This window comes from Sinohyriopsis cumingii, chromosome 8 (genome assembly GCF_028554795.1).
Source record: "Sinohyriopsis cumingii isolate HCF-2022 chromosome 8, ASM2855479v2, whole genome shotgun sequence".
Lineage (NCBI taxonomy): Eukaryota > Metazoa > Mollusca > Bivalvia > Unionida > Unionidae > Sinohyriopsis > Sinohyriopsis cumingii.
Window position 1 is genome coordinate 25,787,265 of NC_142968.1, and position 26,576 is coordinate 25,813,840.

General features: G+C 36.3%; 1 protein-coding gene across 4 annotated transcripts in view; it reads right to left on the bottom strand.

Annotated features, from left to right (window-relative positions):
• LOC149793168 (protein capicua homolog) overlaps positions 1 to 26,576 on the bottom strand; it is a 181,734-nt gene that overhangs the window by 138,960 nt on the left and 16,198 nt on the right. For all 4 annotated transcript variants that reach the window (XM_089967095.1, XM_089967097.1, XM_089967096.1 and 1 more), the window contains exon 3: positions 3,392 to 3,477. In XM_089967095.1, coding sequence (XP_089823221.1) covers positions 3,392 to 3,458 — 67 coding nt within the window. In that variant the 5' untranslated portion in view covers positions 3,459 to 3,477. The remainder of the gene's footprint in view (positions 1 to 3,391; positions 3,478 to 26,576) is intronic.

Here is a 26,576-nt window from a genome sequence, read left to right on the forward strand (position 1 = left end):
TGAATGAGATTTTTGAAGTAACCATAGTGATATTTCCCAAACTGGTACATATTTGGTGACTGAAAGTACCTAAAAATATATCCTCATAACAAGACAGGTACTGAAAACAAGATCTGGTTACACTTTAACCATCAATGAAACACCACCACTTTTAATTAAAGAATTCAAGAAATTGTTTGCATTCAACAGCCTCAAAGTATTACTTACATCACTAATGGTGACAACACATCGAGTCATTGTGATGTCAATGACATTAATACGATCAAATAAAAACTATCTGCTGGAACATTATATGACAGAAAATATGCAGAGATACTGCCAGAAATTTTCTCCACCCACCCAACCAACTTACCTCCATAGGAGGGTATTATAAGCAGGGAAGGGTAACAGTGTCAAATGACAGCTGATGGGTGACACTTCTATAGGGTATATGCCTACTTAATTTAAAATAAGAGTCCCTTGCAGCAACTAATGCTCTATTTAGTAACTTATTTTTTTACAGAAATTCATAAAAAGACCATTCTTCCATTTCTACTAACAAGTGTTGAAACCAACTCAGATATTCTCCAGTGATAACATGATTTTCAAATTAGCTGCTTTGGTGCACATACTGGATGTCCACTTAGCAAAATTTTCACTTCGGTCCCTAGGGGCCCATAAGTCTTTTTGGGAAGAAACACCCTATGTCATAATGATCATCCATTCAGGTGGAGTAGTGACAACAAGATTTTTAAGACAGTTGCTTGCCATGGCAGCTGTTCTGGATGTATGACAGGCACCATTTTCATTCAGGACTTGGTGAAAACCCAGTCATAAAGATCATCCATTGGTGTGGGGGGAGTACTGATGACAGTTCTAGCAGCAGCTGTACTAGATGTACAACTGGGACCATTTTCTTTCAGACCAACTAAAGAAATCTATTGGTGAAAATCCCATGTAGATACAGACATTCATTTGGACACAGTAGAGATAATAACATTTCAAGATATGACTTTCCATTCAAGATGTGTGTGATTTGGATTTGTAACGTAGCTTTAACAATTTTTCAGTCATATCGCTATAATGTCTGCAGTGTAGCAGTTTACAGTGATCTCTAGTACTGGGGTATCATGCTGCATACATGTAGCATGATGTCCCACCAAGTCACATTATCCTGACACAAGGCCAAGCAGTCTTAACACTAACCTCTTAATGCTGAGCGCCAAGCGAGGCAACTGTTAGTGCCATTTTTGTTAAGTCTTTGGTATGACTCGGCCAGGGATTGAACCCACGACCTTCTACATCTGAGGCGGATGCTCTAACCACTAGGCCACGGGAGCGGTTCCCATTCAAGATGAGTAGCAATAACAAAATTTTCAAAATGGCTGCTGTGGTGGCAAAACTGGATAACAGATCAACCCCATTTTCATTTTGGACCAAGCAGACATCATAATTAGTCTTTTGGTGAAAATCCCAAGTGAAAAGACCTATAGGAGAAAGAGCTATAACTTGATTTTAAAGATGGTGGTGACCATATTTGAAATCACATCAGTACCATTTTTATTTAGAATCAACCAGGCATCATAAGAAATCTTTTAAAGAAACCCCATGCTGATATGACCATCTATTTCTAGTGGACCAAGGTGGTAGCCATAATGGACAACCAAGTAACAACAGTTTCACTTAGGACCAACTAGACCATGGGATGAATGTATCAGTAAAGTTTTAAGTCAATCATCCAAACAGTTTTGGAGAAGTAGTGATAACAAACTTGTGCTTACTGGTGGACAGTCAACAGACGATGGTGACAGATCTTTTCATAAGCTCTTCTAGAGTAGAGAAAATGAAAAAAAACTGAAGTAATAGCCTGAAAATCTAATCAAGTCATCTACATAGGAACACAAAAAGGCAATTCAATTTCTTCTGTCAACCAAAGCTGGTTTTTCCTTAATTATGATAAAAAGTTGTTTTGTCAAAAAGAGTCCAAGTCCGACATGTTTAAATACGAATAAAATTGAAACATTGTGTAATGGCCTGAAAATCTAACCATGGTAAAATGTTTCAAATGTCATGCGAGTATATACGGTACCATAAGCATGATCTCTACTTTTACATGACATAATCTAAAGAAGTCTTTATTGCCCGAAGTGCAAGCCATCCAGAATGTTCAGTTGAGGAACTTACTCTAAAACAAAAGTTATTCTGCAAAACCCATTTTGATCCTGACCTTTAACTTTGCAAGTCCAAAAGCAACATGTCATTTCCAAATATTAGGTACAAGTCAGCTACAAGCTTTGGTCAAGGTACATGATTTAGAATGAAAAAGTTATTAAGCAAAACCATTTAGGTTTTTTTTTAAGTTAGTGACAGTGACCACTGACCTTTTTGCCTAAAATCAATAGGTATCTTTCCTACCCACAAGTCATCAACTGACATTTTTAGTAACATCTCAGTCAGTGACCCTGACCTTTCACCAGTTGGCCCAAACACTGATAGGCTTCCTCCTTACCCCAGCTATAAAATTTGGTACAGGTCTATGAAGTAGTGCTAATGTTGTTGTGTGAAGACCATCTATCTTCTTTATTCACACTGACCTTGACCTAACATTTTTTCCCCAAAATAGATTGACTTCCACTTACCACAACTGCAAGAAATTCAATGTTTGGTCCAAGTCTCTGATGAAGAAATAATATATCAAAGCCATTTTTCTATTTTCATTCAGTGACCTTGACCTTTACACCCAAATCAATATGTCTTCTTAACCCAAGTACAAGCCATCCACAACATTTCATAAATAAAAGTTGTAAACTTTAGATACTGTGCAGAAATTAATTTCAGATGGACTGACAACATCAAAATGAAATATCCTCCATCTTTGATGAGATCATAAAATAAATACGGTGTCAAGCCTGCACACAAATTTCTCAGGAAACTCAGAATATAAACCCAAAAGAAGTGCAAAATCTGAAACTATGAGTTGCTTTTTGCATTTTTTAATGACAAGAAATCCATGTACTGGTTTACTCTTTCAACCAAAAAACTTCAAATTGCATGTGACCTACAAGCATGGCAAATACTAGGTCACAGTCACCAAGATCTACTTTGTATTAAGGACTGTTCTTAATTAGATGCACTAAGTCATATACCTGCTGTCTGACCTATAACAGATTTCTATGAATGAAAATGTATATGCTCAATTATAAGTCCAGTCCAACTGCAGTGATACAGACCCTAATATGTTGTTGTACAATGCACCAGCAGATCAGAGTCTCTGTTTTTTTTAACACTTTATTCAATGTTCTTGGAAGTTGCAGTCCTCTCTCTCACACACACACACATACACATGCACACACACAGTATACTCTCATCAGCTTGTAGGCATGAAATACTGACTCAAACAATATAAGCATACCAGGGGCTGGACCAAAACTAGTACTGGTTTGACCTCTTCTACTTCTGGTCTCACTCCGACGATTCATTCTCTAAACATATCATTATCTGCAATGAAAAAGACATCAAGATTCTAAAAAATACACATAAGAGAAAATCTCCCAGACTTTTTCAAAACCTTGTTTATTTTCTGGCAAGTGTCACTTCCTCCATCTACAATGCGAATTTGTTGATCTAACAGTTAAACATACTTCAGCCATACCTGTGTATTAGCCAATTTACAATATCCCTGAAAATATCACTGCATTGTCATGTTCCTCAAAGTTTGTTCAGTCCACTAAAAATACATCAAAAACACCCGCTCATGCATTAGTTCTGCAGCGAAAGGTAATTCACTCAACAATAAGAAGTGCTCAAGCTATCTTGAAAAGTAGGGTTGCTGTGGCCTTCATGGCGCTACACTCTTCCTCGCTCCGTTTAACTTCAATATGTCACTAAAGATTATTCTATTTTGTTTTCTTTTGATTCCATATATTCAGATACAATGTAGAATAAAACATACAAGTAAACAGTATTTTGTCTACAAATGGTTTCATGCAAGTTATTTGATTCATCAAAGCAAAAAAACTGAGTCAGAATCCAAACATATGAGAACTATTCAAACTGATGATCAGTCTTCATTAGTTTTTAAAAATAATTACATTGTTTAAATACACAACAAAAATATTAGTCATACAATGTGATTAAAGCCAAAAAGATAATTCCCTTGCCAGAAGCATCTGAACATTCTATATTTGTAAAAAATCTTGTTGATGGTTTCATGTCATCAGAAATAATCTGAGCTCATAGGACAAACCGTTTATTGTTTCATCTGCCATTGCTCTCACAATGATGAACTCTGCAGTCACGTATAAGACTATCCTCAACAATGTATGATAGGCTCTCCAGTACCTCTTAACAGGTAGTAGCCGAGTCATACTGATTGGCAGAATTCTTCAAAATGCCAATGGCATCAATTTCTGCAGCTGTTAAATCGTGTATTAAATAAGGAAGAGATTTTTATTTTAAAAAGGGCTGTCTTCTACACTCAGCCAATGTATACATTTAAATAGCACTTTCGCTGCTATGTGGACCTTCAATCAGCAGTTTGTGTTATGGTTACCAAGCATGTCTTGCCAGTGTGCTTTTCTAAAAGTTATACTTTTTTGCACATTTGGTCATGGAGTTTTTTTTAAGTCCCTGTACATATATGACAAAACATACAGGCATCTTCACTGCCACATTCTTCACTCGACTTAAATTCTTTTTGAAAACGTAGCCAGCATATGTTTTCAACTATTGCTGCAAAAAATTTTACATTTTCTCTTATCAGTAACCGGTACCTCATATCTAGATGAAGAAGGCTCCACTGGTTCGATAACAATACTATTATCGATGGTTGGTTGTACGAATGCTGTCCCAAATAATAATTTTGAATTTTTTTGCCTTGGATGCCATTTTCAGTCAAACGCTGACAATATCTTTGAACGCAAGGCATACACTTGAGTGAATGGAAATTGTTGCTTCGTTGCATGACAAAGATGTACATAAAATAATAGTTTCTCGTGAGAATCACTTTAAAATCACGTATTTTTTTTCTGCCTCTTTCTTGTGTGTGGTGATTATATGGTTCTAACATCCTGCTGCTACAAATGATGTGACAGTTCTCTCGTCTCTCTTGGCATCTGTCCGTCTTTGGGAGACGATGGCGTAGCTTCCAGTTCGGTGTCCTATCTGCACCTTCGTGACAGTCTTTGTAGCACTTGCTACAGGTGAATGCCAATGCCTGTTGAGACTGTTGTTGTTTCGCCATCCTCCTGCAGCAAGGTTTGTGTTTCTCGCCTCCTCGGCTTTCTGAATCCCCTGTCTGACAGCTTGACACCAGGTGGAGTGGTCATCAGCACAGCTCTCCCAGTCGTTGACGTTAGCCATCTTCATGTCCTTCTTGCAGAAATCTTTGTAACACAAACATGGCTGTTCAGTCAGTCATGCGCCTTCTTCTAGCTTGCCATATTGCAGGTCCTTAGGAATGCATCCTAGGTCTATTCTCTTGACATGGCCAAGTGAGCAAAGGTGCATCTTGCTGAGAATAGAGAACATGCTGTTCATGTTGGTGTGTTCCAGAACCTCTGTGTTGAGTATTCTGTCCTGCCACTGGATGTGCAGAATGAGCCACAGGAATCTCAGGTTGAGTTTCCTCTTGTGGCTTGCACAGGTGGTCCATGCCTCACTGCTGTAGAGGAGTGTGCTAAGCATGCAGGCCTGGTAGATGCACAGTTTGGTCTTCTCAGTGAGATTGGGGTTGTTTTTCTAGACTCTCTGGTTCAGTCTGGCCATAACTGCTGTTACCTTGGCAATCCTGCTGTTTACCTCGGCATCAATGGAGAGCAAGCTGGAGATGGTGGACCCGAGGTACGTGAAGTTCTCAACAACTTCCAGGTTGTACCCATCGATGACGCTGGTGGGAGAGGAGTCTGCATCTTGCACCATGACATCTGTTTTCTTCAGACTGATGGTCAGTCCAAATTCCTTACAGGCATGGGAGAGGCAGTATACCAGCTGAGGAAAATGAGGAAAAACTATATCCCAAAAGATGTCTTCTAGTGAAATTACAATGTCAATATGACCTTCTGATTAGGAAGAGTAGCAACAAGATTTTCAAGATAGCACCAAGGTGGCCATACTGGATGTCAGAATGGCACCATTTCGTTAAAACCAATTAAGCAACTTAAGTCTTTTAGTGAAATTCCCATGTAAATATTAAAATCCACTCAGGAGGAGTAGTGATGACAAGATTTTCAAACTGGCTGTTATAATAGTCATAATGGAGATCACACTGCACCCTTTTTTTATTATTCAGGACCAACTAGACTCCGTTAGATGTTTTCTTGTGATTTTCTGTTCAAGAGAAGTCAGATCCACATCATTTTTAATTCAGACCAAAGTGACATCATTCTTCTGGAGAAAACAATATGGGTTTTGTCCATGGTCCCAAGGACCATCTTGACATCATGATAAATCTTTTATGCAAAGAGGAACAATAAGATTTGAAAGAAGGCACCCATATCTGGACATAGCTTGGCAACATTTTCCTTTACAGTTTTTGTTTTAGTGAAAACCCCATATGATATGATGATTCATTTATGTGGAGTAGCAGTAACAATATTGTAGAGATTGCTGCTGTGGTAACCATTTTGAATGTCTGAGCAGCAGCATTTTCATTTAGGACAAATCCAGACCTTGGGATTAATATGTGTGTATAGTTTCATGGCAATCCTTTCAGTAGTCTATGAGGAACAGCGATAAATTGTGCTACTGGATGTACAGACATCAGAACTTCCCACAAGTTCTTCAGGTCTGTGGCAGTCCTGAAAGTTCTTCTGGTCTATACAAAGTAGAGCTAAAACTCAAATAAACAGAATGGCCTCCAGAGCAGTGACAACCTCAACCAATCAGATTCATGATAAATTCATTAGTATGGATTGATCATTATCAAACTCAAAGCTTATATTCCAAGTTTGATCAAAACTGGATCAAAATATGGTCTCACTAGCATGGTTAGATCTCACTCATTATCAGTCATTTGAGACTTTGATGATGTGGACTAATAATATGAGCAAAACAGGAAATACAGCCTTACTGATGTAGATATATGCTAATATTCCAAATATGATCAGTGAAACTGATTAAGAAATATGGAATCCTGAGTAAAAACAAGTTCAGTCAATCAGATATCCAGATCTCATGCATCACTTAACACATCTGACATCCTGAATATATATACTAATATTCCAAAATCTGATCAAAGCTGGACTAGAAATATGGCCTCCACAGTGTTGACAAGCCCAGCCAACCAACTGCAAGATCACCTGATTAATATGCACAGATGTCACTAATTATCCAACTCATCTAAGATTTTGATGATACTGCACAAACATATCCAAGTTTGATCAATATGGCTTCTGGAGTGGCAACAAGTTCAGCCAAGGACATGCAAGGTCATCCCATTAATACGCATGGATCTTTCTCATTATTCAACTTGTTCATGATTCTGACATAAACCCACATTCCCAGTTTGATCAAAACTGAAACAGAATGATGGCTTCAGGGTGGAAATAAACTCAGCTAACTAGATGTAAGATCACCTTATGGAACTTATTTCCTGGATGACATGTCATAATCTTAAAAACATTTTGGTTTGTGAGAAGCAATTTTCTATACACAAACCACCATATATTTCCTTCCAGGAGAATTGATCAGACCAAATTTATCCATGTGGTAAAGGGATGACCCAGGTTGGAACACAAGTTAAGATTCCTATTGCATTATAGTAAAAAAACAAAATAATCCATAAAGACGGGTTATATTAATTTTTTTCCATCAAGATTGGGTTATAGTAATTGTTTTTTTCAAATCAAGAAGACCAAAACACAGGCTGGCCATGTGAGATTGATGTTTAGTCTAAGAATCAATACTATGAAAGATCAAAAGAACTAACCAACCAACCAACAAACTACCAAAAAAAGAAGCAAATCAACTGACAGGTAACAACTGTATTTCAACAGATCAAGTCCACGTCTATATGCATTCACATACTAAAGCTGGATTTTACAAAAACAAGTCTAAAGCAATGTTTTGAGCCCTGGCCCCAATTTCATAAAAAATTACAGATACAGCAGAACCTCTCTTCATTGACCACCCCTTTTGCCAAAACATAGTGGTCTCTCATGACAGGTCATAACACTATGTAATCAATAAATTTTGTGCATGGAGAACTTGACTTCTCATAGCAGTGGTCTCTCAAGGCAGGTTTTACTGTATTAAGTTTCAAGTCCCAAATAAATACAGTAAAACCTGTCTTGAGAGACCACTGCTAAGAGACCAGCTGTTTTCAGAGACCACAATCTCCATGCAAATATACAGATTATAGTTGTATAATCTGTTGTGGGAGATCACCTTTCTTTCGAGACCATTATTTCTTTCAAGAAAGGTTCTACTATATATCTATGTAATTCAAAGTTGTCATACTTTCATTCCATCCAATGTGATTGCTAGATTCTAGATTTGAATTCAAGTTGGACTACTGCAACATCAATGCCCAAGTAGGACACTAATTAGGAACTATGACTGTCCCTTGGTTTATATATTCACTCTGGTGGATTATTAGGGCCATGGATGCCTGTTTGTGTTTTCATGTGGCTGGCTGTCCATCAGAAGGGTTTTGATGTGGCTTGAATGCCCTACACACCAATTCTGAGCCTGGTCATATGTACATGTATTATGATGTTTCACTTGGACGAGTAGATGTCAAGAATGGTATAGATCCCGAATACAGCTTCAGAAAGTGGAGTGGCAGTTGTTTGCAACTTGAATTTCATATGCTGACCAAGAGAGTAGTCATATATGGTGTGATTGTTTAAAATCAGTAAAAAATATGGAGAGACCCCAAAAAATTGCTATCTGGCAGGTGTCTTGGAGGAAGCTGTACATGTCTGTCCTAGGCAAAATGATTAAAATCAAAATCTGCTTATAACAAAGAGACTGATAATAACCAATGAAAGGAAATGTTTTGTTGATCTTTTGATGCAAACGATTAAACTGCAGCTGTCATATTTCTAAAAATTAAAAATGTCATTTATAAAAGATTATTATGAACAATTACTCTCCCTAAAACAAAATGCAATCTATTACTTGAAAGTCTACTGACTTTAGTTTATTTACTACTGGTGTTCTATAGCACAGAAACACTATCAAGTTTATATTCTGCCATGTTAAGTCAAGTGCTTTGATTTGGTATTGAGAGATTAAATGCCATCTGCAGCACAATACACATTACATAGTGGACAGTATATTTGATGATGGAAGAACCCAGAAAGTATAACAACCCTCACAAAGCTTCTGGCAAGTTTTCTCAAACACTCAAATGCATGCAGACTTGATATGTGTGTGATCTGTAAAGGCAAGTGCTTGAAACCACTAAAACTGAAATCAAACCTACACCCTCTAGTCACCAGTCCATCAGTGCTAAATTAAGTTGACTGTTTATTTAACAAGTCACAACAACAATGAATTTATTTAACAGATGCATGTCAGATTTTGATGGATGCTGCCCCAGTAAATGCAGGAAGGGTTTGAAAGTAGGTCAGAAGTTTCATTTTTAACAGGAACAGAAGTGCACCAATTACTGATGGTTACTTATAATCTCTGTTCAACTCTTATATTGTCTGCCATAACTATCTGCTGGAGGAAGTGCCATGTTTAATGACATCAACTGCTTTGATGCAGCTGTAGGCAATGACTGGAAATTTGAGTGCAGTGCAAGAAATTGTACCTTAATTATTCAATCAGTGAGCAAGTCAGAAATGCTGCAATACATGTACATGTATCTATGTTCACATAGTATATTACAACTTGTGGTAAAATGTCCAAAGAAGTAATGAATTTTCCTGGAATTCAAGATATGACCATTTCTTACATGTAACTGCTGAGTGCTGAAACTTTGATATTCTCAAAGGATTTCCAGTTGCTGCTGTGGTGGACATATTAGATGTCAGACTGGTACCATTTTCATTTATGACAAAGAAGACATTATTTTAAGTCTTTTTTGTATAAAAAAAAAACATGTCATAAGATCATCTATTCTGGGAAAGGGACAACAAGACATTTCACAACAGCCATTGCAACACCCAAACTGGATGTATGACTAACAATAGTTCCATTTAGGATCAACCAAGTATCATCAACCAATTGGTGAAAACACTGTTTTGATATAGCCATCCAAGAAGAGTAGAGATAACAATATATTCAAGATGGCCAACGTAGTGGCCATGTTGAGGGTTAGAATTTTCATTCAGTATCAACTGGACACCATAAGAACTCTTCTGATGAAAACCCCTTGTCAACATGACTTTCCATTTAAGAGTAGGAAAATTAAGATTCTCAAGATGGCCAACTAGTGGACATCAGATCAGCACCATTTTTAATTTAGATAAAACACTGCGTTGCCAAAGAACATGGATCAAATGTGTATATTTACATAATGTGCAACCATTTGACCAATGGTGTGAAATTACTTATGTTATAATCTCCCAAATGGCACTGAATCTTTGGGAACCAAAACAAACAAACATGAACAAACTCTGGACTCTGACGCTGAATTAAAAGCAATAACAATCCAAAGTTAACTACCTGATGATACACATGTACTTAGAATATACAAAGATGTACATATACATAGAGCATGCAAAGGATGGTGCCAGATAGTATGTGTAGATGGAGAGATAAAATTGGGTTTTTTTCTCCATATTGCAGTGGCAAATAATTTCTCCTGTACATGAATATTATCATTTTTCAAAATTTAACCGAAATGCCATATATGTTACAAACTTACTTGTGAAATGGTAATTGACAGTAGATATTGTACTGTAAAATAAATAACTTCCAGTTTTGTCATCAGTTTGGTTTTAGCTTTAGATAAGATGAATTTCTTCTTATTCATAATTTTTTCCCATTTGCTTAACTTGTACAGTATTACACAAAAGCTGAACACATCACATCTATGATTAATGCCTTGTATATCGCCTGAAATCATTAAGCCACGTACGTGTTTGCCAAGGCTATACAATCTATCACACTGACTGCAAATAATATGTGGCCTCATATCTGTAATGGCTTTAATTTAAAGAAATAGTCCAGCTAGAATTTCTTTACCTACAGGAGATGAAAGAGGTTTTGGCTTTAAAGGTTGTAAATCTCAAATTATTTCCTGTTTATTTTGAACTGTTAATGATAATTCTAAGGTCATCATAAATATTGTCATTGTGTTCAATTTGATTAATGCTCACTCATATGACATTCAGTCATTTGACAATCAATCTAAATTTAAGTGTGTGCATGTTAACTATGACCAGATTCAACAATAATAATAAAAAATTAACAAAAAAGTTACAGAAAGTAACTATTTTCAATGAAATCATTTTGTTGATGACATGAATAACCACTTTTAGAGTGAAACAGTCAATAGTGTGTACCCAATTTTAAGCATTTACAAAATTGTCATACTCTCTGATAAACAAGCTATGGGTTCCAGTGGCCATTGTGGTTAGAGTTTCCACCTTAAATGTGGGTTTGAACCCCACCCAAGTCATACCAAAGACTTATAGCTCAGCATTCAGAGGTTAGTGTAAGGACTGATCAGCCTGGTGTCAGGATAATGTGACTGGGTGGGACATGATGCTATATGACTGTGGCATGATGCCTCATTGCTAGACATCACTATAAACTGTCACACTGCAGACATCGTAGTAATATGACTGAAAAATTGTTAAAGCTACGTTAAAAATCCCAATCACACACACACACACTCAAAGTTATGGGCAAAGAATCGTTTCACAGATCATACATCTTTTTCTATCTTGATATATAGTGACATATTTGTAGAATAAACTTCGGAAAAAATTATGACATACATGTCATAATGTTCCTGGTCATACATCAATAGTATAAAAACAATACAGCACTTTAGAGTTTTTATTTGCATTACTCCCTTCAAGTATTTCTTCGAAATTTGTCTTGGAAATATAATGGAAATAATAGCAAAATTATGAGAAATTAATAACCAGAACAATAAGCAATAAACTGACAAAGAACAAAGTCATTGCTTGATACAAAACTGTAACCTTCTGCAAATATATATGCTAATATGTACATGTAATCAATCAACAGGATGTACATTGTAACTAGGCAATTTTTCTGATGTACCCTCTGTCATGGACAGGGGTGGGAAAATATCCAAGAAATGTAAAACCTCACATTTTTCTACTTTAGCAGATACAAAATAAGGAAAACTACTTTTTCCAGACTGGACAATACCAGCTTCTGAACATGCAATAAATGAATTACAAAAAGTTCTTAAATCAATTTTAGTACAATTTATCTTAAGTCCACGAAGTGAACATAACCAAGAACAACTGGCAGTTCATTTGTTAAAACTCGTTAACCCCTGGCACTGCATTTACATGGCAGACAGTAGTAGCCTACTGCTGAGCTCTGTAGCATCAAGGTCATGTATGATACACTAAAGTGGGTGGTATTATAGAAAGGTAGACAGATGTAGCTCTACAATGATGCCAAATAATCTGGACACTCTAACTACACTACAAAATACCTAATTTTATGAACCCGTTTTTTTTCTCTCACCCAAAATCTGATCGTGGTTGAAATCAGATTTTGTGCCTGGAATTTATACTTTTTGGCCTCAGATCTAAGGCAGACCAGTCTGAACTGCACAGACAGATGAACCTTTGCAAAAAGTAGGATAAGGTGGGCATTTGGAATAAAGAGTGGTCTTGATACAAAAATGATGGGTCCATTAAGCAAAAAAAAAAAAAAAAAAAAAATTTTACTTTTACCCTTCTGCTCATGTGAGAGCAAAAAAACCAATGAAAAACGATGTTTCTAACACAACTAGGCATTAGGCTAATGGAAAATCTCTTGAAACTCAATGTATTAGGATGTATTCAGAAAAAGCCCCCAAAATGTGTTTCCTACACGCATTTCAGGCAAAAATGACAAAGACCACCAGGGGTTAACGAGTTAAGACACACATCTGGAGTAAGGCCAACTTTATATACTCTAGGACCAAAATTACACCCATCCATCGTCCATCAAAATAAAGGGAATTAAAGTTGTGTTAATATTACCTAAGATATACAGGGTCTTCTTTCAACAGCTAGAATAATCAGTGCAGAAAACCTTGGCTAAAAAATGCAACCATATGCAAAATACAAAATCCAGAGCACCACCTTAAAACAAATGAAAATTTGTGCAATTACTTTTCTTATTTTCATATCATCATGTATGATGTTGTCAACTTTGATGTTATGCACGCAAATAAGCTAATGATGTTCATTTTGCTCATTTTACAATACTAGCTTCTGAAAGTGCAAACTGCATGAATTACAAAATATATAAAAAGCCCAAAAATGTAACAGCTCATTTTTTTACAATTTATTTTTGAAGTCCTGGAAGTGAACATGACCATGAGCTAGCAGTTTCTTTTTGCAGCTGGACATCTAAAGTAAGGCCAAGCTTTATACACTAGAACCAAAATTACACCCATTAATAATATACCAAAATAAAGGGAATTAGAAGTTCTTTTAACAATACCAAGATATTCATGGATTTTATCTTAAATAACCTGGATAATCAGTGAGGAAAACCTAGAAAATTCCTTTCTTTTAAAAATATAACCCTCTGAAAATACAGAACTGTAAAGCACCATAAGGTTTTCAACATGACCATTCTGAATGTCTAAGCATCGTCATTTTCATTTAGGATCAACTAGACCAGTGGTTCCCAAACTTTTTCGGGCCACCACCCCTTTGGCTATCCTCAGCACCCTCTACCTTACCCGTAACAAGCAATATTCAGCATCAGCACCCCCTCTGGTACCGCTTACTTTGGGAACCACTGAACTAGACCTAGAGGTGAATGTCAGTATCAGATTTCATAGCAATCATCCAATTAATTTAGGGGAAGTAGTGGTAATAAACGTGTGCAAACAGACAATAACCATCCCATAAGGTCTCCTGCTCTATGACCAGTACAGCCAAAAATCGAGAGCCATGACGCAACTATGCTATATCCCAGATTTCTATAAATACATTTTCCTCCCAAATGAGGCAAAATTCCTCATACATGTTCAAGGTCTCAAATGGCTTGAAAAAATACTGATGCTCTTATTTATGGCAACGCCTAACAACAAACAACTTATTGCACCCATTATATTAACTGAAAAATAATAAATATTTTGATGTAAATGAAATTTCAAAAATTCCTGTATTAAAAGGAAATCCCAGACCCAACCGTGAAAATTAAATGTTTGGTCCCTAAGCAAGTTATATCCATTGCAAGGTTTTCCTTAACTGCTCAGGCACACCATCAATACTTGGGTACACATGGGATCCAACTGCAAACTGCATAGATCCAGACCTGCCATTACATGATTCACTGGCAGATCTGGGTCTATGCAGCTTGTTAGGATTGACTAGTAAAATAAACCATACAGACCATAATCTACTGGCACATTATGAAACAGCAGATCAGGTCTATGTAGCCTGCATTTGGACCTGACTTATATGTGAGTACAGACAGTAACAACAACTCTTTATTTTAATGACATACAAATGGTTTAAACACCAGGTGCACTAGGAATGGAATGTACTACAAAAGGATAAAGAAACATGAAAGATATTCAGCTTAACTATACAAAAGTTTTGACAAGAATTTTATCAACTTATTTTTCCCTGCTGATTTGGATTCACAATTCATTTATCATTTTCATTTGATAATAGGTAAATATTAACTTTCTGAATGATACCAATGGCTGTGGCCTTCACTAAACAAACCCTGCATTGTTGAGACTGCCAAACAATCAACTACATCCCATGAAAGAAATCAAATGCTAAAATTGCTGAAAACTCTTTTGAACTGTGCACAAAAGAAACATCAAGGGCAACTAGTTTAAAAGGATTATTTTGCAACTGTTGTAACTTTTCACTTTCTTCATTGTCTAACAGGGTAACAGTGATGGCCACGTGCATCTCCACATGTGCCAAATGTACAGTATTCTGTTAAAAATAAATTTACTTCTTTAATACCATGGTCTTCTACATGTTTTAAAGTTTTCACATCATATAGAAGGAATACTGCATTATTTTCATGTCAGGCACATATATAAATACAAGACTGTTTTCCAAAGGGTGTTTGCAAAACACACATATCTGCATTCCCGATGAAGGAAATAATAAACCCAAGTCAATTTTAGTTGTGTATCTTATTTTTCTTGGGCATGTGCAGTAAGTGTATACAATGCTGTCGGGCATTTCTGCGCACTTAAGGTTTCTGTCTCCAATATTGAAGCAAAACACATACCGAATTCGACTGATTGACTAAAATAAAATACTGCAATGCTTACCATTTGAAAAGAGGCACTTGTCACCAGAATATTCTGTTCAAACTAATATTAATTTTGGATAAACAGAATAATCAACCCAATGTTTTCAAAGCTTGCGATATGTCGGCCTATTCTGTGCACAGCTTTGAAAAGATGTAATGTTTATCTATCAGGCTATAAAAATGAAATATATTACTTTGGACTGTTTCTGTCAGGAATTTGCTAGTTTTACAAAATTCAATGTAACAAAGCCAATAAATGGCAAGAGATATTAAGCAAACTAAACCAATCCTTTAAAAAATTTAATAAAGTTCAACATTTTCATAAAACAAAGCTATTATGTGGAAGAGAAACAACAATGAATAGGATTTAATGTGTTTACAATGTCTTGTTTATGGTGAAAAATTACAAAAGAATCTAGACACAGACTATACGCCTGGAAATTTCTTGAGAATCATATTTCCATATGCATTTTGAGCCAAAATGTGGGATATTTTTGTACACTTTATCAATAGAACTTTTCTTAATTAAAGTATGATCATTCTTTCTTAATACAAAATGGAGTTTTGACCCAAAATAACACATGATCCAATGTTTACAGAAATGACGTATCGTTGTTCAGAATTTGCAGACATGGTGGTACATGTATATAACTGTATATAGCTACATAGGTTCTCAATAGGACTCATGGTACTAATACAGTTCCCATAATGAACCTATGCAAACACCATATTAAAAATTCATTTAACTCAAAATTTCTGAGTGCTCATGTTCAAACCTATATTTATCAGTATAGATGAAACCTGGATGACAACTGTGTAGAGGAAAGGATATCAGCCGCGGCAATTTCTGGACCTGCATGTGTTTGAAACATGTGCTTTCAATTTCGCACCAAAGAGTCATGTGCTAATTTTAGTAATGAGTGTTCCAAACTCAAGACTGTTAAAGGACTGAAATTTCATCAATAAAACCAAGTCTCTATATTTTTTTATTTACAACTAGGATAAGCTCTCAAAAGATTCTTTTTCCTAAAATAGTAACTTACATTATTAACCAATCCTGGCCAACCACACACGTATATACTCTATTTTATGTTCACCCATTTCCAAGCTGATTCCTATTTTTCCATATAATTAGTCCAATAATTTACAAGTTATGACCAAGGGACCACAACTGTACGTTCCTAGGGCCTGAATGAACACCAGTTTGAAACTCAGGGGGTTAGAGAACATAAAACTGTCTTTGCCGTTTTCGAGAAAACAAATAAAGATTACTATATGGTTATTATGAAAGCCACAATGTTGCAAGAGAGGCAACATGAGACATATATTTTTATACAGAATATCCTAAAAATCATTCCTAGAAAGATTGAAAAATCTTTATTTTGGTCAGCTGTTCTGGAGTCTGTTGCTATGGAAGCCACAATAGAAGCCACTGTGAGCTCTCCGTTACGGATCACTGCCATCTCACCTCTGTCTGCGTGGGTTCGAGTCCAAGGCTCGGCTAGCATGGGTACGTGAGAAAGCCTGCCAGTAGCTTCTCGTGGGTCGGTGGTTCTTCCCTGGGTTTTTCAGGGTTCTTCCTCCACCATTAATACTGGCCGCCATGTATAGCCTATCGTGTGCTGAAAAATGGCGTTAAACACTACAACAACAACATCAGTTCTGACCAAGCTTGTCTTAAGAAACTTTCATAAAAAGAGTTACCAAAAACAATTTAGCTGTTTTATATCTGCAGAAAATTAGTTTTCCATTCAGTGGATATGGATGTCACAATATGGAAGGGACCCAAGCAAAATAATTTGATACAGCAAGTCCTAGCAAGATTCCTGCCAAGTTTGACTGAAACTGGCTTAGTCACTCTTGAGAAGACAAATACTGGTTTATTATATTGTTGCTACTTGCTGCAAAATTTTGATCCAGCATGTCCAAATGGCATTCCTTCCAAAATGACTCAGCCTGCCCTAAAACTCCTACAAAGTTTGAAAGATAAAAAGCTTTCCTTATGGTTGCTATAGTAGCCACACCACTAGGGAAGCAAACCAATATTTTTTTACAAAGCATGCCCTAAGAAACATTCCCATCAAGGCCACGGGAAACATTCCAACCAACTGATATTGGACCTGCAGTTTTTGATGAAAGACAATACATGACAAGACAATTAACAATGCATGCTAGATGCAGGGTCATAGCATAAACCCACTTGACCTGAAGACCAGATTAGATAACAAATAAATAACTATTTTCCAAAATAAACATTTTTACAATTAATCAAAAATTGTAAAATTCTGTCAAGAAGTTTAGTCAAGATTTTTTAAATACTTTAATCGATCTGTTTATGAAAACATGTTTGCTATGAACAAATTCCACAACCTCTTCAAAATGTAAGCTCTGAAGTGTGTTATGTGCCAATATAGCTTAAAGAATTCACATCAAATTCAACCTTATTAGACCAACATCTTCAAATATGTTTTAACAGATTAACTTTCTCATTACATTTACAAGCTAGCAAAACAAATGACAAAGACGTTCAAAGGTTTTTTAATCTTGTACCCACTGGCAAAATTATTATCCACTTCATGAGGGTGTCATACAAGTGTGGCCACATATTGATTGACTGACTCAATTAGACACACTGCTTGCAGCCTCTCTCACTCACTCCATGCACACAACAAAAATTAAGCTAGTCAGGAAGTGCATCAGCTATTTATGGACCTGAAAGACTGAAAATTTTCACATCTCAAGGGCCTGCAGGTTTAATCATACAAGTTGGAGACAAATTTTCTGTTTTGACAAATAGGAGCTTTCTAAAAAAAATTATACTGCATATTCATTCAGACAACACAGTTACTAAGATAACAAGTGATATGGATGTATACCATTTGTACCCAACTGTATGCAACATAGATCCTGATATGCCATAGCAGAATGCACCTGCAGATCAGGATCTGTTCTTGTTCTACTTGTTACTTCTAATACACTGCACAGATCAAAATCTACCAGTGCAGTATGCACTGTTTTAAGTTGGACTTGTCTTATAAGCTGGTTTATACGATATAAATACTGGATTTAAATATATGCAAGAATAATCCTGGCAAAAAAAAACAAAGATAAAGTCAAATACAAAATCAACTTTTTAAAAATATATAAAATGCTTTCTTTTAAAAAGCAAAACACATTCTCAACTGGTACATTTGTATGGGACACGTCCCTGGGCAGAAACACTGCCTCAGCAAGCTGCCTCTTAACAACATTAAAGAATGTACAACAGGTTTATTCAACATCTCTATTTCGGGTGGGGAGAAAATTAAAATTTCAAATTAAATCCACAAGGTCTGAATGGATATAGCACAAATTCGTTGGAGAAACTCGATCTTCAGATTTATTTTGTTAGAAATTAGCAGGAACATGAATGCATTAAATGGAAGTATTCCTGGACTAGAAACAATGAACCGCATGAGAAGAAAACTATTTTATTATCTTTTTCAGAGTAATGCCCTGATTTTTCCCAATATCTAAATGTGTACATGGTCTTCAATAACTAAATATATGCTATTTAACTGAAATGATCAGAAACTCAACCTCTGCCCATATCTACCCAATATGCTCACCAAACAGCTGGCAGTTATTATAATCTGTATGCTGTACCTCACTCGACTTACAATTACTTCACTTATTGTGTGCCCTGCACCTATTGATGTGAAAGTTCAGTTTGTAAAACATGTCTGTGTTGAACAGAACTGACAATTTCATTGAAACATCCCTAGCACCATAATGATATAATTTTACAGCTGATACATACTATGACATGATGAAAGAATTGATCATGAAACTTGATGCACCATAAATACTCAATTGTAAGTCAAACCCAACTGCAAACTACACAGATCTGCTGTCACATAATACTGTGGCAGATCTGGGTTAGTGCAGATTGTAATCGTCAGAACAAACAACATATAGCCTGATCTGCAGAAACATTATGTTATGGCAGATCAGGATAAGCGAATACATACAGTACTGAACGGACATGTGCATTTTACTGTTTGCAGCCTCTACAATGTCTATGCAACTATACAGACGTTTGCAAGTTTGAAACTGTTTCTTTAGCATAAAGCGTAGCTATGTCAAAGGTTCAATTTGTTTTTTGAAGGTAAATAATGATGTTTAACGAAATTTTTTCAGTAAATTGACCTGCATGTGTAACATTGTGTAATGTGTGCTACAACCTATTCTCATCAAAATCTAGAGAATTCTAGTCATGATACACGAAAATGTCATAAAAGATTTTTATTTTAAAAAACGAACAAGTTTTATGACTATTCTCATCAACTTTTGACCTGCTTTTTGTGAATATTTTCAACCTTGAAATGAAGAGTTGCTTCTCCATTAATCATTAAAACTTTTAAGCACTTGTTTGCCTTAAAACTGCCATGATTAAAACAATCTGAAAATTCTTCTTTCTGAACAGATGATTAATTCAAGCTAATAAATACATTCTAATAAGGAAAAAACTCATATTTAAAAAAATTCACATTAAATATATATATGTATCTAAAAACAAAAAATGACCTGCCAACCCTACTATTAAAACACATTTTCATTTTGGCCTAACTGACAAGAATCCATCTGAGAAAAAAACCAACCTTTTCTGTAGGTTACTAAAATAGTTTAGACCTTTAAAAATGTGTTTCATTGAATAAATCAATTGCAACAGCGCTCGAGCCTGTCCCATAGTTATCTTCCAAATCCTATGTGGGTGGGATAAAATGGTATTGAAATAATCCAAGTTTAAAAAGCTTTAAGAATTAAGTTAAACTAGGGTGTGGACAGAAGGGTTGACTGGCTGACATACGGACATGCAGTTATTCTAATATGTATGGATGTATGGATGTTCAGACATGCATGCACAGTGATCATTATGTCCAACACATGCCAAGATGGGCTCAACAATCAACTATATGATGTACTTTTAAACTGATCAATTTTTATTTCTGGATAATGTACTGTCTCCAGCAAACCAAAATTAAGTTCCTTTCAGAAGAGTTTCATGTACCATGTGCCCTTTGAGTAGAATTTCTTGTGCCATGTGCCCTTTATTGAAAAGAGAGTCAACTGCATCACAAAAGGCACTGCCTTTTACAATTTGTTCAGTAGGGCCATACAATGGGTAATTAATTTTGTGGAAACAAAAGGTATCTCCAACAATAACTGGTCATGCTATGGGTCAATTCCAGGGAAAGTCACCCCATTGTCAGTCATTTTACTCAGATATGCAGAGAAATCAAAGCTGACCACATTTATATAAAGTCAACATCTTCAAACACACACACACTCTTTATTTGGTGGGGACCACTGAATGCTTTGAGAAAAATTTAACCCCTTGGGTCTTTTACTTTCTGTTCAAAAAACAATGTAAAACATCTGAATGTGTTGCCTGATGGGATGTGGTGATGATGTTGCCTGATGGGATGTTGTGGTGGTGTTGGCTGATGGAATGTGGTGTTGTTCCATTCCATCTGCTGGTATGGTCTATTCACCCCCAGTCCCTGACCAATTTTGTTATCTCTGTCACTCAGTGGGAAATGGTCTGTTCATTCATTTTCCCAGCTGATCACCATGTCTTGTCATTTCGGAGTTTACACAACTTCAACCACTGGTGTCGATGCTTTTCAGGTCATGTGACACTAACCATCTCCCATATTTTGGGATGTTGTATTGCCACCACCTATGAACTGTTTTTTTTCTACTGCATTAATATTTAATGTAGCCAGGTTTTCAAACGACATTTTTGCTAGGATTGACTTGTGTAGACATAGAACATAAAAACAGAAATGAGCTTTTTATGTAAAAATAAGGGATAAAAATGGAATGGCTAGAAAGCTCTTAAAATATTTATTTTATATTAACATGTATTGTGTGAATAAACACAGCTAAAGTTCAAATTGCCAAACATAAAATCTGTATTATATGAGTTGATTTTCTGCCTGCTGGGGTATCATATTGTTGATGTAATACCAACCCTGGTGGAGGGGCCTCAAGTGGCTGAGTGTCTAAAGCGCTCGCCGTTATGGATCACTGCCATCTCACCTCTGCCTGTGCGGGTTTGAGTCCCGCCTCGACCAATGTGGGTACATGAGAAAGCTTGCCCGTTGCTCGTGTGTCGGTGGTTCTTTCCGGGGTTTTACTGGGTTCTTCCTCCACCATTTATACTGGCTGCCATGTATAGCCTATCTTGTGCTGAAAATGACATTAAACCCTATAACAACAACAACCAACCCTGGTGGAATTGTGAGATTATACATGGGATTAATGAATGGATAAAAATGAGCATCATCAAACTTTCAAAATAATGAATATAAAACTGCATAGCCACTTCAATCATAATCCAAAAATCCAAGTTACACTGGGTAACTAAAGTTACGAGATGATGCAATCTGAGACCCTAACTCCTGCAAAATGCTCAAAATTAAATTCTTTAAAAATTTCATCAAGATTAAACTGCATGTGTAATTTGGTTGAAATCCAACCATTAATGTAAAGCAATGCTGCAGAAATCCAAACATGGAGGAAATCGAATCAGGGCTTACGCTTCCTTTAAACGAACACTGGAAATTGAGATGTATGCCTAATTTGGCTGAATCAAACCATTCCTTGGCAAAGTAAAGTTTAGATACAAGCCAATAACTCCTGGACATAACAAAATTCTGTAAGTTAGTATCATTCAAGAAATCCCACTTCAATTTCTGAAAGTGAATCATTGGTAGAAATTCGGTAACAGTGATGCCCAACAACAAACAGAGCTTCTGAAAATTAATTTCATGCACATACTGGGTTTCAATTCATATCAGGATGGTTTTGTATATCCCGAAAGCTGTTAAAGCATAATTTACGTATGAGTGGGAGATCTGTCAAAGTCTATTCAACAAACAGATGCACATTTCACTGAAATCCAACAACACTTAGTAACATTATGTTGCCAAATTCTCAGTGTTAGCTGGAGGAGAAATACCCCACTGAAAACAAACTTTACTTCAAGTCTCAAAGAAGCAAAAACAACTATGACTGAAATCCAACAATCCAAATTTAAATTATATTGTGGAAACCAAATTTAGTGGGTCATAGCGTAATATGTGAACACTGTAGAATCCTGGAATCCATTCATCAATATAATTGATATACATGTACTATCAATGTGGTACTGGTCACATTATTTAGAACTACCACCATAACAAGTTATAAAATTGTGAATTGATCTGAAATCCAGGGAACAAAGCAATCTACCTGCAGTAGTGATTTTCAACACTGCTGTAGAGAACTAAGCAATCAGTATTTGCTGTCTACATTCGGTTTGGGTTGATTTCCACAGAATTATTGGGCAGTTTACCATATATACTAAGTTGAGACCAACTGCATAGACCCAATCTGATATTACATAATGTGCAGGCAGATCTGAGTCTATGCAGGGATGAGAAGTAAAACAAACAATAAAGACACTGATATAACAGGTTGGCTGATCTGGATCCATGCTGTTTGCAGGTGAACTCAACTTATAAGCAAACACATACATCCTAGTACACGCAATAGAAAGTACAAATCAATCAGCACTGATCATTCAGAAAACCAATCTGACAATATCAATCACTGAATGGGCAGTGGCCATACTAGTATTTCTTCTGTCAAGCTTGAGGAAACTAACAATTTGCAATCTAGACAATCTTGTCTTTTCTCTAGCATAGTACCTGAGTAATGAGGGGTGGGTGCTGTTTAGCTGTCACTTAGGATATCATACTTTAATGTTTTCTCAACCTGTGAGTCCCAGGAACAAGTCTACTAGGGAATCCAGAATTTAGTCAAAGATGATTTGGAGCAAACATGAGTTATCTGAGTATATATGTATGCATAGCCCAGCATCACACATAAACTTATTGACCTAAATGCAACACCTCACAAATTATGCAAGGAAGCAAAATGCATACAAGTTGCTTATTTTGTTATAATAATAATGAGGACTTTGTATAGCGCCTAATCTTTAGAAGCTCTAAGCGCTTTACAACATTAGACAACACCTATAAGATAAAAAACATATAATGATATGATTACAAAAACAAACACCATGAAATTAGAAAACATTAAAAAACAAAAAACAAAAAAACATGCTGAGAATATTTAAGGTAGGAAACATTATTAGGTCTTTAAGTTTGTTCTTGCAGTCGAAATAAGTGAGTTTTGAGAGCCCTCTTGAATGTGATCACTGTGTCTTTGTGTCTAAGTTCAGTGGGCAATTCATTCCACATTGCTGGGCCCTGGTATGCAAAAGAACACTGTCCATATGACTTTTTTTCATACTTGGAATAATGAGCATACGATTGTCAGAAGAGGAGTGTAAGTATCTTGCTGGTGTGTACACATGGTTGAGGTCGGATAGGTATGTTGGACTAGAGTCCGGCAGTGAAACGTAGCACAGAGAACAAATTTTGTGTTTGATTCTGGATTGAATGGATAGCCAGTGTAGGGTACAGAGCAGCGGGGAGGTGTGCTCTGATTGTGGTACTCTAAGTATGATCTGAGCAGCTGTGTTTTTAACTTTTTGAAGTTTCTGGGGCAGATATTGAGATCAACCAGACAGAATTGAGTTACAATAGTCCAGTCTTGAAAGTACTAATGAACACACAAGTGTTTTAGTGGCATTAACTGAAAGATATTTGCGAACTGAGCTGATGCGTCTCAGCTCAAGATATGCAGCCTTGCATATGTTCATGACATGTTGGTGCAATGTGAGAGTACTGTCCAGAGTAACACCTAGGTTTCGTACTGATTGTGTGAATTTAATGTTGGTGTTGCTGATATTTATTGTTTGAGGTAAAGGATGTGAATGAGAAAGTCTTTGTGTTGTGATCAGAATGGCCTCAGTTTTATCATCATTCATCTGCAGCTTGTTATATGTCATCCATGATTTCACATCAGAAATGCACCTCTCTACACCTTGGATGGTAGCATCAACTTCAGTTGGGTGGCTAGATTTGTATATTTGGGTGTCATCAGCGCACAATTGGTGAGACACTGGATGATGATCTATGACACTTCAGAGCGACTGAGTGTACAGAATGAAGAGAACAGGTCCAAGAACAGACCCCTGTGGAACACCACAACATAGATCAACTGGGCTGGAGTGTATTCCATTTGCAGATACCACAGTAAGGCTGTATCATGAATGTCAAATACATGCTGGAGACAGTGAAGTAATATATCATAGTCTATTGTGTCAAATGCTGCAGACAAATCAAGGAGGGTGAGAACTGCAATCTTTCCGCTACCCAACTCAGAGAGAATGTCATTAACTACTTTTAGAAGAGTAGTTTCAGTACTGTGGCAAGGGCTATATGCAGATTGTGCATTGCTAACAAGACTGTTTGAATTTAGATGAGATACAAGCTGGGATAGAACAACCTTTTCTAAGATTTTTATATGAATGGGAGATTAGAAACTGAGCGGTAGTTCTTTAAATCATTATGGTCTAGTGTTGGTTTCTTCAGCAGAGGCTTTACAATGGCAGTTTTGAAAAATGATGGGAATTCCCCTGATGAGAGAGAGCTATTAATAACATCAGTTAGTGAAGGCAATACTGGATCTAAGCACTCAAGCAGCAGTGATGTTGGAACTGGATCAAGTTCACATGACTTTGGTGCACTCTTCATCAGGATTGTATGTATGAAATCCATAGAGACAGGTTCAAATGCTGCTAATGGTTGCTGCTCAAATTCTGTATCCAAACTGTATGGTGACGACGAGTCAATTATGGTGGAAATATATATATATATATATATATATATATATATATATATATATATATATATATATATGTACATATACATGATAGATGTAGGCACATATTTCAGGAATAATAATACAGAGATCAAGATAAAAATTAAGCAGACTACTAAAAACATGTTCAGAGAACACAAATGCCACATTATGTTTGGAACTAGCTAGCTCCTAGCTTAAAAACAAAATGTGTCAAAAATCTACCATGCATGAAAACGGGTCATAGGGGTAAATATATGTCCACATAAAAAGTTGCATAGCCCAACAGTCAAAAGTGTGCAGATGCAAAACTGACATGCTTTTGGTAAAGACTGCTGCACCAAGAAGCATCAACACAAAAATTATCTCATGAAGCAACCAAGAAAAGCTGATCTAAACACACAGCTTAAATGATAGCCTGATTAACCATAAAGAGAAGGATGGAAGGACATGGATGGAGTAACACTAATGCCCTCTTCACATCATGGCAGTGGAGAGAAAAAAAATAAAGTAAAATTATTGCTACCAGTGCCTAATTACCAAATAGGCCTATGGGCCCCATGCCTTTTAAGGGCCTCATGACAATAATTATTTAATAACATTAATAATTGTTTATATTTGTTTTGTGTAATAAATTTGGTTTATTAAATTGTTGGTTGGTAAAATTTAAAATGTATTAGGAGATAATTTGCAAGGTGGGCCCCAAGATTTTGACTTAGTCTCCACAGGGTTTAATCCTTCACTGATTGCTACCATGGTATAAGCAACACACACACACACACAGATATATATATATATATATATATATATATATATATATATATATATATATATATGCATGTATTGTATGTACCTCAAAATGTCTAAATGTTAAAGCAAGAGTACCATGAACAACAGATCACTCCATGTTTAATTCTAGTATGACATGGGTGACTCTTCTAATGACCAATCTTCTAAATGACCTTGACCTATATCCCAGGTATGCAGTCTTGAATGTGCAGAAACTGTCATTTTCTTACTAGACTTAAATGTTGTTGTTGTTGTTAGGTTTAACACCATTTTTCAGCACACGATAGGCTATACATGGCGGCCAGTATTAATGGTGGAGGAAGAACCCGGGAAAACCCCGGAAAGAACCACCAACCCTCGAGAAGCTACTGGCAAGCTTTCTCACATATCCACATTGGCCGAATCCGAGACTCGAACCTACGCAGACAGAGGTGAGATGGCAGTGATCCGTAATGGAGAGCGCATTAGACCACTCGGCCACTCGGGGCCCCAGACTTAAATGTAACATGATCTCTAACCTTAAGATTTTAAAACCTAAGTTTCTTTTTTACCCTAAGCCATCCAAAATGGTGAAGGAATGCAAGAACAAAACTTCTTTATTCAGAACCTATTTTCTTTGGCAA